An 18,565-nucleotide genomic window follows, 5' to 3' on the forward strand; every position below is an offset into this window, starting at 1 on the left:
ATTAATGAAAACAAACATAAAAAGTAAAAAGTATAAGGTTCTTTAAATCCCATTCTCCAGGGATAATCATACTTTCTTCTGGATCTTTCCTATACATAAATATATACATATAAAAACAGAGCCCATCTTCACCACCTTTTATAATACACTTTTTTCCTCATTGTTTTCTTTTTACCCTCATTAATGTCCATGCCATCTATAAAGTTACCTTCATTTTTATGTCTTCAAATTTAATCTATTATAGTAAACTTTTTTTTTATATACCCAAGTACTTATGGAAGTAGGTTTGATAGCACAGGGTTTTAAGAGTACTTAAAATTTATGGATTTCTACACCAAATATTTCCTACACCCTGAACAATTTGCTTTCTCACTACACAGTACCCCCCCCAAAAAAAAAATTCTTAAAAGAATAATTCCTACCTCCCAACATTGTTCCCAGTATTGGATACCAACAATTTTGACAGGCAAAATCAAAGTGTATCCCATTTTGGCATTTTACTAACTGCCATAGAAATTTTTGTCTTTTTCTAAATTCATTCACCATTTGTATTTCTTTTACGCATCACCTGTTCATATTCTTTGCCCTCTTTCTACTGACTTGTCTTTGTGTGTGTGTGTGTGTGTGTGTGTGTGTGTGTGTGTGTTACTAGGGATGAAACTCAGGGGCACTCTACTACTTGTGATCCTCCTGCCTCAGCCTCTTGGGTTGCTGGGATTACATGTGTGTTCCACCATGGCCAGATCTTTTGACTGTCTTACTTACGGATTTTGTAAAATGTTCACCTTTGTTATATATGCTACAATTAGTCAGGTGCAGTGGCATATACTTGTAATCCCAGTGGCTTAGAGGATTGCCTCAAGGCTAGCCTCAGCAACTTAGTGAGGCCATATCTCAAAATGAAAAACAAAAACAAAAACAAAAAAGGGCTGGGCATGTAGCTCCTGGGTTAAAACTATCAAAAATATATTTTTCTCTTTAAATTTTAATATTATTTTTTACTAATGTAGAAATTTAAAAAATTTAATGCAGGCATATATACTATATTAAACTTTATAATTTCCGAAATTTGCCTCTTGTTTAGGAAAGCCTTTCCTTCTTCAACACTGTAGAAATGATTTCATATTTTATATATAGATCTTTAGCCATTTAGGATTTATGTGGTGAAAAATTGTATGGTGTAGAAAGATAACCTCTGGGGCTGAGGATATAGCTCAGTTGGTAGAGTGCTTGCCTTCCATGCACAAGGCTGTGGGTTCAATCCCCCAGCACCGCAAAAAAAAAAAAAAAAAAAAAAAAGAAAGAAAAGAAAAGAACCTCTAACAAGCTGTGTGTGGCAGCACATGCCTGTAATCCCAGCTACTTGGGAAGCTGAGGCAGGAGTATCACCAAGTTCATGGTTAGCCTCTGCAACCTGGGGAAACCCTGACTCAAAAAACAAACAAAAGAAATAACAGGGTTGAGGATGTTGATCAGTTATCTGTCAGCAATTATGATAACAGATTAACAGAATGTCCTGAGTTAATTCCCAGTAAAACACACACACGCACACACACATACACACACACAGAAAAACAACAAACTAAACAAAAACAAACCTGTAATGAAAATTTAAATATAATACTTAAAGGAGTAGTCTCCACTAATCTAGAAAATTCATATTCATATGCACATTTCAATTTTTGACACCACTAAATGAATGAAATGATATATTTAGAAGTATGAACAATTCTGTCCCTTTAAGAAATGTTAGCACCTGGGATGTGAAAAGAGATCATGGTACTGGCCCAGATGCTGATGTTCAACAACACTGGTCTTTCATCCAGATGTTTTCTGAATTAAAAACCAAGCCAAAGCAAAGCAAAGCAAAGCAAAGCAAAGCAAAATATCCCAAAACTCTTTCTTAAAGTAACAGCAACGTAGGGTAATAGAACATAAAATCATTTATCTATCCATTTAACCATTTAGCCTCCCCTTTCTTTTCTGGGGCAGCCCTTGACACTTGCTATAACCATCAATTCTACCTTCTTTAATTTTTTTTCTCTTTTAAACATTTATTTTTAGTTGTAGTTGGATACAATACCTTTATTTTTATGTGGTGCTGAAGATCGAACCCAGGGCCTCGCACAAGCTAAGCGAGCGCTCTACCGCTGAGCCACAACCCCAGCCCCTTCTTTAATTCTTTAGAGAAGAAAAACTTTGGGATAAAAAATGAAGGATGAGTGAATCTCATTTCTGTAATGGTGACTTATCTAAGTACTCTAGTTAGGACTGACATTCAAAGGCATAAGAACCACAAAGGAATGTCCCAGCAATTATGATAACAGATTAACTATGGAAGTCTGTACTTCCCACTTTTATTAGTTGTTCAAAGCATTACATAGCTCTTGACAAGTACTTCCCACTTTAAACAACTGATTTGTCATGGGGTATATTTAGACAGCGTTATCATGAAGTTCCCAAGCATAAGAAAATGCTGCATTTATATTATCTGTTATAGTTAAATGCTTTAAGCTTGTTACCTTAGTTTCAGTTCTTTGTGATGTTTATTTCTTTTTTCCTTTCTTTTTTTAAAAAAAATATTTATTTTTTAGTATAGTTGGACACAATACCTTTATTTCACTTATTTATTTTTATGTGGTACTGAGGATTGAACCCAGGGCCTCATGCGCGCAAGGCAAGCACTCTACCGCTGAGCCACAACCCCAGCCCCTTTTTTTCTTTCTTAATTTTTTGTGAGGTGGAGTCTAGACATGTTGCCCAGGCTGGCCTCAGACTCTAGGCTAAAGTGATCTCTTCTACCTCAGCCTCCCAAGTAAGCGACACCACATTGGCTCTTTGTGTGGTTTATTAAAGATTATTAACTTTAGTCTCACAACATGAAAAGATTAAAAAAAAGCAATGAAGAGTTATAAAGAATCATGAAGAGAAGACTGTATTCATTGCCTTTTCTTTGTGCGCCTGGTGGGCATATCCCTTAAAAAGACCTCGTATGAAAGGGAAACTTGGAACCTCTTTACCATCAAGAAGAATAAGCATCAGTTCACAAAGTATGAGTTATAGGCCTCTAAAAGGTCCATGGGTCAAAACTATTTTCATAACAATATTAAGATATTATTTGCCTTTTTACTGTCATTTTACAAGTCAAGTTTTCAGAGGCAACAATATAATGTAAGATACTGCAACATAATGTAAAAGCAAAAAATCCAGTTGTTTTTTTTTTTAAAGACATTTGAAAAAGAATGTAAAATGTAAATACCATTATTCTTTCAATATTGATTTTGGTTTAGAAAACAGTAATTATTACTTACATAAGCAAAAGTTCTTTGGGGTCTTTCATAATTTCTAAATGTATAAAAGAATCTGTGACCAAAAAGTTTGAGAAATGCTGGATAAATGCAAAGATGTTCTGAAACTTTGTGTTGGGAGTCCAAACTTATGCTCAATTTTCACAAACCCATCTTTGTGTTTTTACCTGTGTGGAGGCTGCACATAATCACATGGAATCTAAACTTATGAAACAAACAGTGTGCTCCATGGAGTGCTTGAAAATCTGCCTCTGAATGTTAGGCTATTCTTTTAGTTAGCACAAAGTTTTTTCTTACTTGGGGAAAGAGTGGTCTTTCATCTCTTTTCTTTTTGAGGCACTCTGCCATTAATCTCTTCATTGCTTTTGGACAGTTACTCCGTACCTTACTGAGATCTGGGGATAGGTATCCTCGTCCCACCATGAAAATTATCTGGAGAAAAATAAAGGTAAATCACATATTTTTTATATAAGTTAAAATATATAAACAATGAAAAATCAATAAGCTCTACACTTAAGACATTTGTACTTTTCTAAATACATCTTATGCTTTGATAAAACCAACAATGCTAGTATATGGGTTCCTATATATCAGAGATTGTGGAATACCCATCCCCAAAGGGCTGCAATCTGAAATTTTCATGACCTGGGGCTGTCCAAAGGGCTCTTAACTCCTGTGCTGCTAGTTTCTCCTTATGTAGTCTATGTTCCCGCTGACAGTAACTGTTATGAAACACACAGATCCGATAGTGTTTCTTCTTTCCTTAAAAAAAATGGTTACTGAGCCAGGTGCAGCTGTGTAATCCTAGTGGCTCGGGAGGCTGAGACAGAAGGGATTGCGAGTTCAAAGCCAGCTTCAGCAACTGCAAGGTGCTAAGCAATTCAGTGAGACCCTGTCTCTAAATAAAATACAAAATAGGGCTGGGGAATGTAGCTCAGTGGTCAGGTGCCCCTGAGTTCAACAACAACAAAAGCAAAAAACAAAACAAAACAAAAAAGGGTTATTGAGTACTTTTAATTGTTGGGTATTAGGCTAACTCCTTTGCATATGTGTAGCAAGAACCAAAAAGCTAACCTTTTTAGCAATCATTTGCCCTAGTGCTATGGAAACTCTAATGGGGCATTTGGTTATAGGACCTCAGAATCACAGCCTCTTCCATCCCAATAGAAATCTTTTAACCATGTTTATATGGCCTCAGCTCCTTCCCATGAGAAGAGAAGGTAAAGCCTTTCAGCTCTTTTGAGGGTAGATGAAAACAGATGTTAGGAGTCTTGGGAATCTGGGAAGAGAGGATCTGAAGAGAGGGAGTTTTGATCTTAGAAGGAACAGGTCCCAGAGGGCTGGAATAGATGCTAGGGTGGAGGAAATTAGTAAGAAAGCCCCCATTCTGGGCAGAGCTGATGGAATTTTAGATATATTCAAGGTTAATGTTTGGTGTCAAATGATCCTTGTTTATGAGTCTGAAGTGAAGTTTTAATTGCAATGTGATCTCTATGGTACAGTTAAAAGGATGAAGCTTGGGAAGAGATATTGAGGGGACACAGATTTCTTCCATCTTGCCCTCTTCTGAATCCAGGATGTATAATCACTTTAATGGAGGAAAGAGACTCAGAATCCTAGCAGGAACTTGGAATAATACCTTGAAGCAACAGGTGACTACAAGCAACAACCAGGAAAAAGTAAAGCACTTAACAAGGGGGTCTTCAAAGTTGAGAAACAGTCTGGACTGCCTACATTCACAGAGGACAGCAGTTCAGATATGCTGACTTGGCTATCAATGGAAAAGGTAGCCCTGAAAGGCCAAAAAAACTTTGGTACACTTGAATTATAGATGTCATCTAATTTAATACTCAAAATAATTCTAACAAGGTAGGTATTAACCCTATTTTACAAATTAGGAACGCAAAGCTCAAACAAATCTAAGAACTTGTCCAAGATAATGCAGCTATATAAGAGTTTGGAGCTGGGCATGGCCCACAAACTCAAGATCAGTCTGGGCAATTTAGCAAGACCTTGTCTCAAAAATAAAAAGGGTTGGGGTTGTAGCTCAGTGGTAAAGTGCCCTTGGGTTCAATCTCCAGCACCAAACAAACAAACAAACTGGATAAGACCATCCCAATAGAAATCTTTTAACCATGTTTTATATGGCCTCAGCTCCTTCCCAGGGTCCTGTAAAATCCCGGAGAATTGAAGGTCTAACTAAAAATGAGTCTTGCTCATCATACCTTTCCTTTCACACCAAGAAATGATAATGCCCTCCTTCCACCAATAGCTGTTATGACTATTTACTGCATCAGATGGTTATTAATCTTTTGTGATTATGTAAATTCCCCAATGAAACTATAGGTCCTTATAGGCAGGCATTGTGTCTCATATATATGCATATCTTCTTCTGTATTTGTATTTATTTATTTATTTGGTAATGAGTATTGAACCCTGGGGTGCTTTATCACTAAGCTACATCCCTAGTCTTATTTATTTTTTTATTTTTGAGACAGGTCTTGTGAAGTTGTTGAGGGTCTAGCTAAATTGCTGAGGCTGTCCTCAAGCTAGTGATCCTGCTGCCTAAGCCTCCTGAGCTGCTGGGGTTACAGGCATGTGCCACTATGCCCCACTCTCTTTTCAAAAATCTATACTACCTCAGCCTCTAACATTTAACACAATCTTCTGGACACAACAGGTTTTGAATGTGTAAGTTAACAACTCCTTAAGGTGAATGACAAATTTGTGCTAACTGATTAGCCATGTCATAATTTGTAATCTTCAAACTAGGGTAAAGATCTCTGGGGCTACATGAAGATTTTACCAGAATTAAACACACATGATAGTTTTAAGGGAATTAATTTCTACCTCATCAACTTACTTATGTCTCTTTCAAATAACTGACTTGCCCAAGAACTAGTCATTCAGGTAAAAGAGTAAATCTTACCCTCTTTCCCCTTTCTCCTCTGTCATAACTGTCTTTCTACTTTACAAAAAGGCTTACTTTTTACCCATATGGAATCTAACTATATATAGTATGCATTATTCCAGATTGTGAAAACTATGGAGGAATGAAAGGGATATTTCCAAAAATTATTATCTAACTTAGCTCTAATGAGTAAATAATAATCCCCTTTTGCACCAAAGTTGGTTTCCAATTCTTTGTTTCCAACAAAACTGTCAAGTGATCATTAAAATAGTTTCTAAGAAGTTACTATATAATATCTGGGTGTAGTGGTGTAATCCCAGGGGCTCAGGAGACTGAGGTAGGAGGATTGCACGTTCAAAGCCAGTCTTAGCAACTTGGCAAGGCACTAAACAATTCAGTGAGACTCTGTCTCTAATAAAAACATGAAAAAGGGCTGGGGATGTGGCTCAGTGGTTAAGCACCACTGGGTTCAATCCCCAGTACCCTCCCACCCCAAAAAAATTACTATATAATTTTTGGCATAATCTAGGAATGAATTCAAGTAATTGAGTGATATGGTGTACTCAGAGAGAGAGGACTGGTCTTTGTGCTTTGCTCCTGGGAAGTAATCACTAAGCCCAGGGGGATGTCTTGTCCTGTTTCTCTGGGAACTCTGGGCCATGTCAGATGTCTATGCTAACAATGTGACTTACAGAGGGGTCTTTGGATCATTTAGTATCAGCATGACCCCTGAAGGAGCTGGAAATTGAGTTCAACTACACAAGAGTCAGCTACACACCTATAAAACCAAGTCCTAATAAAACCTCTAGACTCCAAGGCCCAGGAAGTTTCCCTGATTGGTAATATACAACGTGTATTGTCACATACCACTACCAGGAAATTTAGTACTGTCCACAACTCCATGGGAAGAAGATAACTGGAAGTTTCACTTGAGACATGTTCTTGGACTCTGTTCCATGTATCTTTTCCCTTCTGATTTTAATCTGCATTCCTTCATTAGAATAAACTGTAACTGTGAGTACAACAGACTTCAGAGAATTTTCAGTGAGTCCTTTTGATCTTGGGGATTATGAAACTCTGCATATGGCTATATAAAACTCCTACCTTTCCTATCTTAATAAGATTTCTCAATATTTACCTCTTTAAAAATACAATAAGGAAAAAAAAGATCAATATTAAGCCTTGGCTCATCTACCAAAAAATCGTATTTACCTACAGATATATAAATCAACTGAAGGATAAACAAAAGCCCAGTGTTATTTATTAAGATACACATTTCAATAAAATTTTATACTGTCTCTTCTCTATTAATCAAAACTTACATTATTTTTATCAGTTACATATTAAAAATTGAAACAATGGCATAATTCAGAATTTTTAAGAAATCAACAACCCAAAACAGAAAAAATTTTAAACATTCTAAGTTTAAACTTATAGCCATATTTTTTATTGTAAATATGTAACTTGAATAATCACTAAAAAGCTTTAAAGCATAGAAATGTGTTACATTAGGACAGAATTGGAGAGTGAAAGAGAATACTACAAAAATAGTTCGGGGGGAAAAAAAAGAATCATGTCCTACCTCAAAAATTAACATAGAGCTATCATATTTTTTTAAAATAAGTGATAGTATATCAAATTATTATGGTTTTTAGATTTTACTAGATATTTTTATTTGGGGGGTGCTGGGGATCAAATCCAGGGCCTCAGCATGCCGGGCAAGTGTTCTACCACTGATACATTCTACTCTAGATACATTTTTAAAAGCATTGTAGATAGGTATGGTGTCTCATGCCTGTAATCCTAGCAACTCAGGATGTTGAGATAGAAGAATCACAAGTTTGAGGCCAGCTTCAGCAATTTGGTGAGGTCCTAAGCAACTTAGTGAGACCCTGTCGCAAATTAAAAAAGAAAAAAGAAAAAAGAACTGGGGATGTAGCTCAGTGGTAAAGTGTCCCTGGGTTTAATCCCCAGGACAACAACAAAACAAAAAACTTTAAATAAAAAGAGGGAGTTAGTTATACCAGCCTTATTTTAAATGTTAACTGAATAGAAAATTATATTCTTAGCAATTACTCAAGCTTAAGGTAAAACTTCTTAGATGCTAATTTATTTATTTTTTATTTTTTTAGTGCTGAGGATTGAACCCAGGGCCTTGGGCTTGAGAGACAAGCACTCTTCCAACTGAGCTATACCCCCAGCTCCTTAGATGCTAATTTAAAAGCATTCACAGAGATGCAAAATTTTTCAAAAACCTGACTTTCAGAAAGAATGGGAGAAAGAAATCAAAGACAACTCTTACATTTTTACATGCTTCACTGTTTTAGTTTCTGTGGAGTACAGGGCAGATGACCTTTGCTGCTGGGGTTGGGGAGCTCAGTGATGATGAAACAGCAGGAAAGCGAAAGGACAAGTCTTTTCCAGGATATAATTTGAGAAAATTCGTGGGGTACACATGCACAAAATCTATACATTAACTTGAAATCTGGGACTGGTTCTTATTTGGAATACACATTCAGCACTCTGACACCCTCCCCTTCATCCCCTCATTTTCAATATCACCCCATATATTGCCTCAATAGAACTCTACATTCCATTGGTAGGTCAGACTGTGCTTTATTCATCTTTGAATGTCTCTATATTCCACAGTGCTTTATATGTAGTAGATGTTAAAAAACCTTTTCTGTTAAAATAATTTGTGTATTAATTAAGATACTGGAACTTATCATTTCCTGTTTCTTGAGAGCCTATGCTTAGAACCCAGGCAATTTGCTGTGAGAAAGAACAAGCAGCCTGAAGAAGTCCTCTGGAAAGGACTATGGAAAGTCCTATGTGAAGAATTGGGTTCCCTATTCCATGGCCCTGACTGAGTTCCCAGCTGACAGCTACTACCAACTTGTCAGGTATGTGAATGAGCCAATTTGGAAGCAGATCTTCTTAACATCCAGTCACATTGTTCTAGCCGATACCATGTTAAACAGATAAATCTTCCTTACTGGGAGCAGCCCGATTGTAGATTCTTTTGAGACACTACATTCTGGATGGTTTGTTATACACCAATAACTGGAATATACTTAAAATAACTGACATATGTTATCTATTATTTTCTTCTAAAAATACACAATATTTCTATTCCAAGAAAAGAAAGCCATGAGGATATAGTCAATATTCTTAGCTTAGATAAGCCCATTATTATTAATCCCCATTTAGTAGAGGATTAAAGAGGGAAGAAGAGGGAGATTAGAGAGGAAAATGAAATGATAGAATAAAACAAATGAGAGAAAAAGTGATTTCTCAGAATCTGCACTGAGAAAAGTAAAGGAGAAATGGTATACTACTTTGCAAAGTAACAGAAATGGTCATCTCTCAGAGAGCTAAAAGACTTACTTTCGTAAATAACCTGATTTTTAGATCTGATTTTCATAATTGGAAAAAAAAAAGACACATAGAGAGGTAAGATGACCAGGTAACACGGGTCTTGAGGCCATGCCTGCCAATGTATCACACTGCTTTACCCCAGCCCTGCTCTCAGTTTAAAGAAACAACCTGCCACCTCAGACTATGGGGTGAAAGTGTAGAGGAATGGTACCTACACTGCATAGTAAAGAAACAGTTGTTCCATCTCCTATGAAAAAGAAAGAATATTATTCCTGGATTCTCAAACAGAAGTCTAATCTGAGAACCATGGAACTCAAGAGAAAGTGAAAGAAAATTCAAATCAAGAAGATGAATGGAGCAATCTGGGGTTATTTCACTGAGAATGACCAGAATTATTCTTTCAAAATGGGGAGTTCCATGGAAAGTACCATTTGAAGAAAGTAGGCTATAGGATAATGAAGCAGAATGGGGGTAGTAGGAAGAGTATGTCATTCTTTTACCTCTACCTCCTTTAGCAAATACTTAACTTGGTTTCTGGCTGGCCAATTCCAGGGGCTCTAACTATAGTACTAGAAAGAATTAACTAGTAAAGGCCTTACCCTTCTGCTGGTCACTCACTCACTTCTCTCATGGAGAGTAAGCCCTTGCCACATCATTTATTATACTCCCATGGAGGACAAAGCACCTAAAATGCCAAGAAGTGGATGAGTGCAGAACTCTGGGATGCTTTTATCCACATTTTGGAGAAAGTAATATTTGTTTCCATATTATAATTATATTAAAATAAACTGACAGATCTTAAGTTCACAAATTTTTATTAATTTGTAGTCTATATGATCAATCAGCTAAAACTAAACTAAAAATCCTTAGTAACTCCTTTGGAATAATAATACCCATAGGAAAAGTGAACATGGCACAGAGTGTTATGCTGTTGTATGCTTGAATTACATTTGTAAAAGACAGAGCACATGATGCTTTCAAATTTTGCTAATCAGACTGCCATCATCCAATCAATCATCTCAGTGATCTATATCTGTCGTAAGTACAGTTTAGTGTTTCAATTGTGTTCTTTAACTAGTATTTTGCACCCCCCATCTAAGTTTCATGCAGGCTTGACATAAGATCATCAAAATAGAAGTTCTATACTGTTTAACACTCAAAACTAAGACTCAACATTCTAAAGCTAATGAAATGATTAGAAAGACAAAACAGCAATTAAAAATTCAGCTTTATGATGAACTGGATAGAAATGCAATCATTTTTTTAAATGCTCAAAGCAAGAATCAAGACCCCCACTGGCTACAGAAGATACAGTGATTCAATAGGAAGGCCTAAAGTTCAGGGTAAGTTGGATTACATCTATGTTACCACATGATAGTTAAATGAAAAAGTTATCATCAAAAAGAGAGTTGAGCTACTGATCAAAATAAATATATCACTTAAATATATCACTTTTATATATAAAACCTATCATTTCATTAGGTTGGGAAGTCATGATAAAATATGTAAAAAGTTTATACTTTTTTGTTTTCGTTCTCTGGTTGGGGATTCTCAACACTGGTATGAGTCAGAATCACCTGGGAAGCATAAAAACGGGTACTTGAACCATCCACCAAGCAATGAGAATCTGCTCTGGTGTCTCCACTTATAAGCAATTTCTCAGGTAATTCTGATGCAAAAAGTCTAAATATTTTCAAATTACAGTTTACATTGTCAACTCTTATTTTCTAACATATTAACAGTTAATGCTGGAATCTCTGTCTCCTTACACATACTATTTAAATGCTAAGGTATCCAAGACAGTTTCAGTAAAGGCAATTCACTTTTCTTGCTTAGTTTTAAAAGCCTACATGAATTTATTGTAAAAAGACAGAAAATGCAAAGAGCTACATGAACCTGTATTGGTACTTTTCAGAAGGTAAGGGATAGAGAACAGTAACTTAGGAAGAAAAGTTAAAAAAAAAAAATTCCCTCTTACTAGACTTCTCATTGTAGAAAACTCAAAGCATGATTTAACATTGCTTCCATGATTTTAAAAATTAAAAAAATCTTAATTTTAAAAAAATTCAATACAAAGACATTCATGGCCAAGTACCTCCGATGGCACAATCCTCAAAGAGTAAAAGGCTTAACACCTAAGTATTATAGCTACAGAGTTCATTCTTCTACTTGAGCTCTGGTTAAGAAACATTAAGTATTATCTACTGTTGTGTCTCTAATTTTCAGTTACAAAATCAGGAATTTCACTCCACTGTACCAGCATTTCAGAGAAAAAGTCTTAGTACATGCTGCTATTATGCCAAAAGTGCACAGAAGATTTCTAAAACTGGTCACCAAGATCAAGAGAGCTATCCTTCAGGCTTACCCAGGACTCAATACTTCCTTTCTATAGCTAACCTGAGCTTTTACACAAAAACTAAAATAAATCCCCAAGAGATGGTAAATATTTACCTGGTCCCTGTTGTTGATGTTTGAATAAGGTAACTGTCCAGTCATCAATTCATACAGAACAATCCCAAATGCATATACATCTGACTGAAAGCTGTATGGATTTTTATCTTGCATTCTGATTACTTCTGGTGCCTGTTAGAACATAAGAAGAAAAATATTGTAGTTTATTCTTCACTTCAAGTGAATAAAGACTGAAATAAAAACTGTAATTGCCAGAGCAGTGTTTTATCATAAAAAACTCATCTCTTATTAATAGTCAAAGAACTGAAACCAATTAAGAAAGAGGAAGAAAAAAAACTCCTGCTCTATAGATTCTGAAAGAAGCAGTTATAGGTAAGATTCTATAATGCATTACTAAGACTAAGACTTTATAATTTTATCAGCTAATTTTCTTTCTGAACAAAATACTATCACTGCCATTTGACTTCTTCCTAAGACTTACCCTATCAGAATCAGTTTCCACTTCTCATTCCTGATTGAGCAAAAAAACAATAACAACAACAACACAACAACAAACTAGACCTGTAGCTATAAGATGCTTGAGAGTAGGCACAACTACTACAGTAATTGTCTCAGAACTTAAGTTTTTCCATTGGTACAAAAGGTTGTCCTCATCTCAGGGCACTTTAGAAAATAATGGTAGAATTTAAGGCCGATAAACTTGAATTCCCTGTTAAGCCATGGAATAAACACGTAGTATAAACATTTCATGGAAACTTTAACAAAAGCTATAGACAGCAGGTAGATTTAGGAAAAAAAATGGTATAAAAAAATCTTTTGGCTGCTGGTCCTTGGCAAAGAAATAGACCAAATCACTATCTGCCACATTTTTACATATTTCAGTCACTGTATTGCACAACTATATTTCTAATTTACATGAAATACAATGATTGGTTAACAATTAGCTTAAAAGATTTCTTCCTTCGCAAAGTATCTCCTGTTTTGTTTCATTTGGAAAGAATTAAGAAGTTGCAAGAATATTAATGAAAACATCAATTTGATAGTAAAAGCTGTACTAACTGCAAAAATTGCTGGAAAAGGTTCCTGGTGTGGGAAGGCAGGTATCTCACAAGGAGAGGCAGTGGCTTTTAACTACAGCTGCAAGTCAGACCATTTGTGGAGCTTTTAAACCTCACAATGGCCAGACTACACTCAAATCAGTAATTTAACATCTGAACCTGGGGTGGGTCCCAAATGTTATTGATCATTAAAGCTCTTCAGGTGATTCTAACATCTAACCCAAATTGAGAACACTGATGAAAGATCTATGAAAGAACCTAAAGGGAGTCAAAAGATGGGGTTGGAAGAGAAGTTTGCTACTACTTGCTTTTGTTATACATTCTGATGATAGTTGCTTTTAAGTAATATAGTACAAAATAAACCACTTTCAACTTTGATGAAATGAACAAACCAGAATACCAAGAAGCCGGTTATGATAAAAGACATAATATTCAAAGTCTAAACTAATTTTTGTGAGGGACAGAGTAAAAACCATGTGTGTGTGTGTGTGTGTGTGTGTGTGTGTGTGTGTGTGTGTTGCTGGGGATTGAATCCAGGGCCTTGTGTATTCGAGGCAGGCACTCTACCAACTGAGCTATATCCTCAGCCCAGAAGATGTCTTTTCAAAAATTAGTTTTATTTCACTGTTGTTGGTGGATGGCTTGATGAAAAGTTGTATGCGAGCTATTTACAAGAAATGCATAACTGATCTTCAATTTAGTAGTTTAATTTGTAAAAATTTTCACAAAGATTTCTCTTTCAAGATATACATAAAAGAAATTTAAGACAAATATAATTAATTTAGAGGACCACATAACGTTAGTTCTGATCAAACTCTGTGGTTATTCTGTATTTGCTTCTGAAGGCAGTATCAACCCAGAAAGATTTATTTAACAAAGAAGTACATTATTGGCTATTCTCTTACCTTAAAATTTAGCATAAAGGATGAATTTATCTATCCAGGTATCAACAAAAGTAATTAGAAGGAAATATAAACTTTCTGTGTAATAATACACTATCTGAAAAATCTTAAAATTTTTCAGAGTAAGAACAAACCCGGAGACTTGATTGGGCTCAATTCTCCCACACTAGTTAAAATAAACATACCTTTAAAAAATGTACATGGTTTGTTTTTTTAGGTTCTGCAATTTCAGCACTTAAAAATCCGTTTCTGCCTATCATCTTAGGATATTCTGCCATTTTTGTTATAGGCATATACTTTAAAGGGTCCTGAAATCCAATTATAATCACAATCCAAATATAATTATTAATTAGCCTCATATTTCTAATTATTAATTAAAACCATTAAACATATATTAAAGAATTTTTTAAAAACTTAGCTAACTACAATTACTGAATTTTAGAAAGGGCCTCAGAAATTCACTAGTCCAACCCAACACTGTAGATGGAGAGAGTAAGAGGAGGTTAAAAAACCTGCAAGTTAATGACCAGAGTACTACTAGAATACAGATCTCCTGACTCTAAGTCCAATGTCTTCTCTTCCACCTTGCCACTTGCCCTAATTCCATGTACTGTCATAAGAAATCATAGCTCAATTTAACCCTATGCCTATCTTGATAAACTTGGAATCTTACCCTGGAATTCCCTTCTTGGGCACTGCTACATATAGTTTGAGGAATTTGGCAAATACAGCTTCACAAGCCCTCACAACTTTTCTGTTTCTGGCAGAGTGTCCCAGAAGTTTTAATGCATATTAAATTATTTAAAGCTTAAAATTACACTAAGACTTCTGGGATATCTGTATTTAGCTTAGAGCTGCAGTTTTCAAACTTGCTGGTCCTAGGACTTGTTTTCATTCTTAAAAATTATTAAAGACCCTAAAGAGTTTTTGTTTATGTGGATTGTATCTGTGGCTTATTTATCATATTAAAACTTAACAAAGAAACTTAAAATATTGACTAATTCATTTAAATATTAAAAATAATAACCACTAATGTCAACACAGAACACCCATTTTTAATAAAAAATATTTTAAAAAATAAAGGTTAGTAAGAATAGTACTTCGATTCTCTTTGACATCTGGCTTAATAGCAACCAGGTGGATTCTATTTGCTTCTTTATTCAATCATTCTCTCCTTTTGTTCTTGCAGCTCTGGGGATCCAAACCAGCATATACTGGGTGGCACTCTATAATCAAACGACACTCCTTGCCCTTAATATGTTGCTATGTGTTGTTTTGATCAGAGGATAAGAACAAAATCTGGTCTTACAAAGGGATTATTGTGGTTCCTCCCAATGAAAGGTCTTAGGGATCCTTTTGAGAACTGCTGATTCATATAGCATGATTCCTATACATTTTGGGGGGCACTGGGGATTGAACCCACTCTGGGCTACATTCACAGCCCTTTATAATTTTTTCAATCTTGAGATAGTTTCCCTAAGTTGCTTAGAGCCTTGTTAAATTGCTGAGGCTGGCCTTGAACTTTCAATCCTCCTGTCTCAGTCTCCTGAGTTGCTGAGATTAACTGTCTGCTGCAGTAACTGCACAGAAGTTTTGTTCCCTTCTTTTAGAACTTCTCTTTCTTCTTTTCAACAAAGCAAAAATAAGAATAAAGAAAGAGAAAATAAGTTATGCAAGGAAGCATAAATGCTAATACTTAAAAATTGCCCAATTTTTTTCTCTTGCCTTTCCTCTCCCAGCTGCCCCATAATCATACTGTTCTTTCCAGTCTGAAGGAAGTAACTTTCCAGTTTAGGCTCAATTAAGATTGTAAAATAGACTCTTTGTTAAAAGGAAGAGTTTTCTTAGCAAAACCACAATAATGGCTGTAGAACACACCTGCCTTAAATTACAACCTATTTTTTTTTTAAACAGTGCACATAGGACATTTTGAACACAAAATATTTTTAAACGGACAATTCTGAATAAACTTTAAACATTGTTTATAAATATATATTTTTGTTTAAAATATAGTGAAACTGATTTTGTACATTCTTTTTAAAGATAAAAAAGTTAAAATTATTTACATAAAACATTGATTTTTCCAAATACTGGGAACTATGAAAATACGATAGTTGAAACCTGCAATGACTTTCTAGTTACTCAGCAGCATCTCAGGTTCCAAAAATGTAATCCATGGAGAAACAGCCTCAATTCTTACCATCCACAAAATGGATCCAGACAACTGTTCAAACTGATGGGACCCACTCCATCGAGATTTCACTGTGGCTAGACCAAAATCACCTATTTTTACCGTGAGGTCTTCATGAAGAAATATATCTGAGGTGTAGTAAGTAAAGGAAAACAATAGATCTCAATTCTCCTATTAGAGCAAAGATTATGAAAATTTTAGGTAAGAGATCTAGTTTTTCTATAATTCTGTAATATGATAGTCTTTAATAAACTACAGTACTTCATATTTCCTAAAGTTGATTAAAAAGGTTTTAAACAATAATTAGTTGTATTTAACCTAAGTAAACTATTTTTAAAATTTTTGGAGTTTAAAATGTACAAGGATGAGGTGAGATGCTTTCTTAAGCCTTCGGGAGCTCTAGAAACTTTCCCATTTGATTTTGATCATGTAGGCCCAGATATACTTTAGCATTTCTGGGGAATCTATAAAGGCTCTTTACTGGAATAAAGATGGCAGCAGGCAGGGTCTGAGTCTGGGCTTACGGAAAAAGAATTTTTTTTCTCATCTCACTGCTATGTAATTTAGAGCCTTCCATTAGATCTCAACTATTCCTGAACAAGGGCAGAGGGGTGAAAGAAACTAGTACATAGCTATAAACTTATCTGTTTTATAGTGTGGACAGAATGTGAGCAAGCAATAAAAAAAGTCCTACTATTATGAAGACTTTAGATAGATTTTCTTATAGTGCTCAATCATTCAGAAACCAAAAGCAGGCTATTATATCCTTCTCTACTACACTCTCATGCAAGCTGATTTATTAATATTCTTTACAGTTTACTGAATTTAGCATGAAAACTGTTTTTACATAATGTGAAGACAAAATGCAGAAGAAAAAGTCAGGATGTTTTCAAACTTCGCGGACAAATTTCAGGAAGGATACTATTACTCTTGAGGTCTCTGTGGATGATTGACTTGGCGTGTAAGTAACTGAAAAACAAAACATCATTTAAACCTGAGTAAGGCTAAAGGACTCTGGCCTCAGAATCTACAGAACATACTTAGGGGTATAAATATTTATTTAGAATCACAATACAATTAAAATCTGTACATTGTGATAACTTCTTTATACATAAATTAGTTGACTATAAATGAATTTAGGATTTTAGAAACATATCACTATTATTTACAGCCCAAATATTGTTTATATTTAAAGACTTCACTTTATCTTTTACTAGTTAAAAAATACAAACCTTTCAACCCTGTGAAGCCTATTTATTAATTTCATATAAATACACTTTGACATTCAATGCTTCCCACCTGTACCCATCTCTCCAAATCAGCTTTCATTTTATTTATCACATATTTAAACTTGTCCTTTAAGATGGAACACAAATTCTAACTCCAAAGTGAAGCTTTCCTATGATTAACCCAACTGAAAGTGATCTTTCATTGTTCAATTTATTTAGTAATTATTTTAATAGTTGGATTTATTTATTTTTTTAATGTGCCTATGTTTGCTTTCTATTTAGAATGTAAACTCCACCATAATGTAAAAGTTGGGTAAATTACAACTATTTTTAAAGGTGGTATGATATATTCTTAAAGGACCTTACTGAAACTATATGAAAATTGGATGTGGTGGTTCATGCCTGTATTCCAGTGAATGGACCTTACTGAAACTAGTGAGGAGCAGACTTCCTCTATAATGACCACAGTGGATCTATTTTAAAACTAACTTAAAGTTTAAATCATCTATGGTACCGCCACAAATGGCTTTAGTTGTGTTCATTGAGGGAAAGTGCTTTGATTAATTTATTTCCATTTATCTACACTGCCTAATATAAGACCTGGCATGTATGTTAAATATTCAATATATCTGTTGAATCAACTATAAATAGGATATATACATAAACTCCACTCAAATTTAATTCTGGAAAAAACAGATGAGACTTCTGAAATCTAACAATGACCATTAAGAATTAAATTCTGCTTTAAAATAAAAAATTAAAATCCAAATAATGTGATCAAAATCATGTAATGGACACCTAAAAATAGAAGACTTCCAAATAATTGAGATTCTTCATGTTTTCTGATCTTTATTTAAAACTTCCTCATTCTCCCAGTCATCAGGATTTTAAAACTAAGTTTTTGAACAAAATTTTCATTTTAAATTACTATTTATTCAAAGTAATTCTTTCTCCTCCAATTACTTCTAATCTCACACTATTTCTATCATTTACAGCATACACCACAATATAAAACTTATCTTGTTTTGTAGGGTGAGTGTTGTTCTGCTACACCACACTGTCACTTTTCCATTGAAAGAAAATCTGATGTCAATTATTGGTACCATCTGCTTGAAAAGTTCTGCAGTAACATGGAAAGCTAAAAACAGATGGAAATAAATGTGTTCTAATCAAAAG

The 18,565-nt window shown here is 34.8% G+C and overlaps 1 protein-coding gene across 1 annotated transcript in view; it reads right to left on the reverse strand.

The window, feature by feature from the left end:
* LOC143387506 (serine/threonine-protein kinase B-raf-like) overlaps nt 1–18,565 on the reverse strand; it is an 83,070-nt gene that overhangs the window by 7,560 nt on the left and 56,945 nt on the right. Inside the window, exons 12-15 of the mRNA XM_077108121.1 lie at nt 17,083–17,129; nt 16,170–16,288; nt 12,049–12,180; nt 3,606–3,740 (exon numbers count right to left, since the gene is read on the reverse strand). Of these exons, the coding sequence (XP_076964236.1) occupies nt 3,606–3,740; nt 12,049–12,180; nt 16,170–16,288; nt 17,083–17,129 (433 nt within the window). The remainder of the gene's footprint in view (nt 1–3,605; nt 3,741–12,048; nt 12,181–16,169; nt 16,289–17,082; nt 17,130–18,565) is intronic.

The sequence above is a fragment of the Callospermophilus lateralis genome, unplaced genomic scaffold (assembly GCF_048772815.1).
Source record: "Callospermophilus lateralis isolate mCalLat2 unplaced genomic scaffold, mCalLat2.hap1 Scaffold_144, whole genome shotgun sequence".
Lineage (NCBI taxonomy): Eukaryota > Metazoa > Chordata > Mammalia > Rodentia > Sciuridae > Callospermophilus > Callospermophilus lateralis.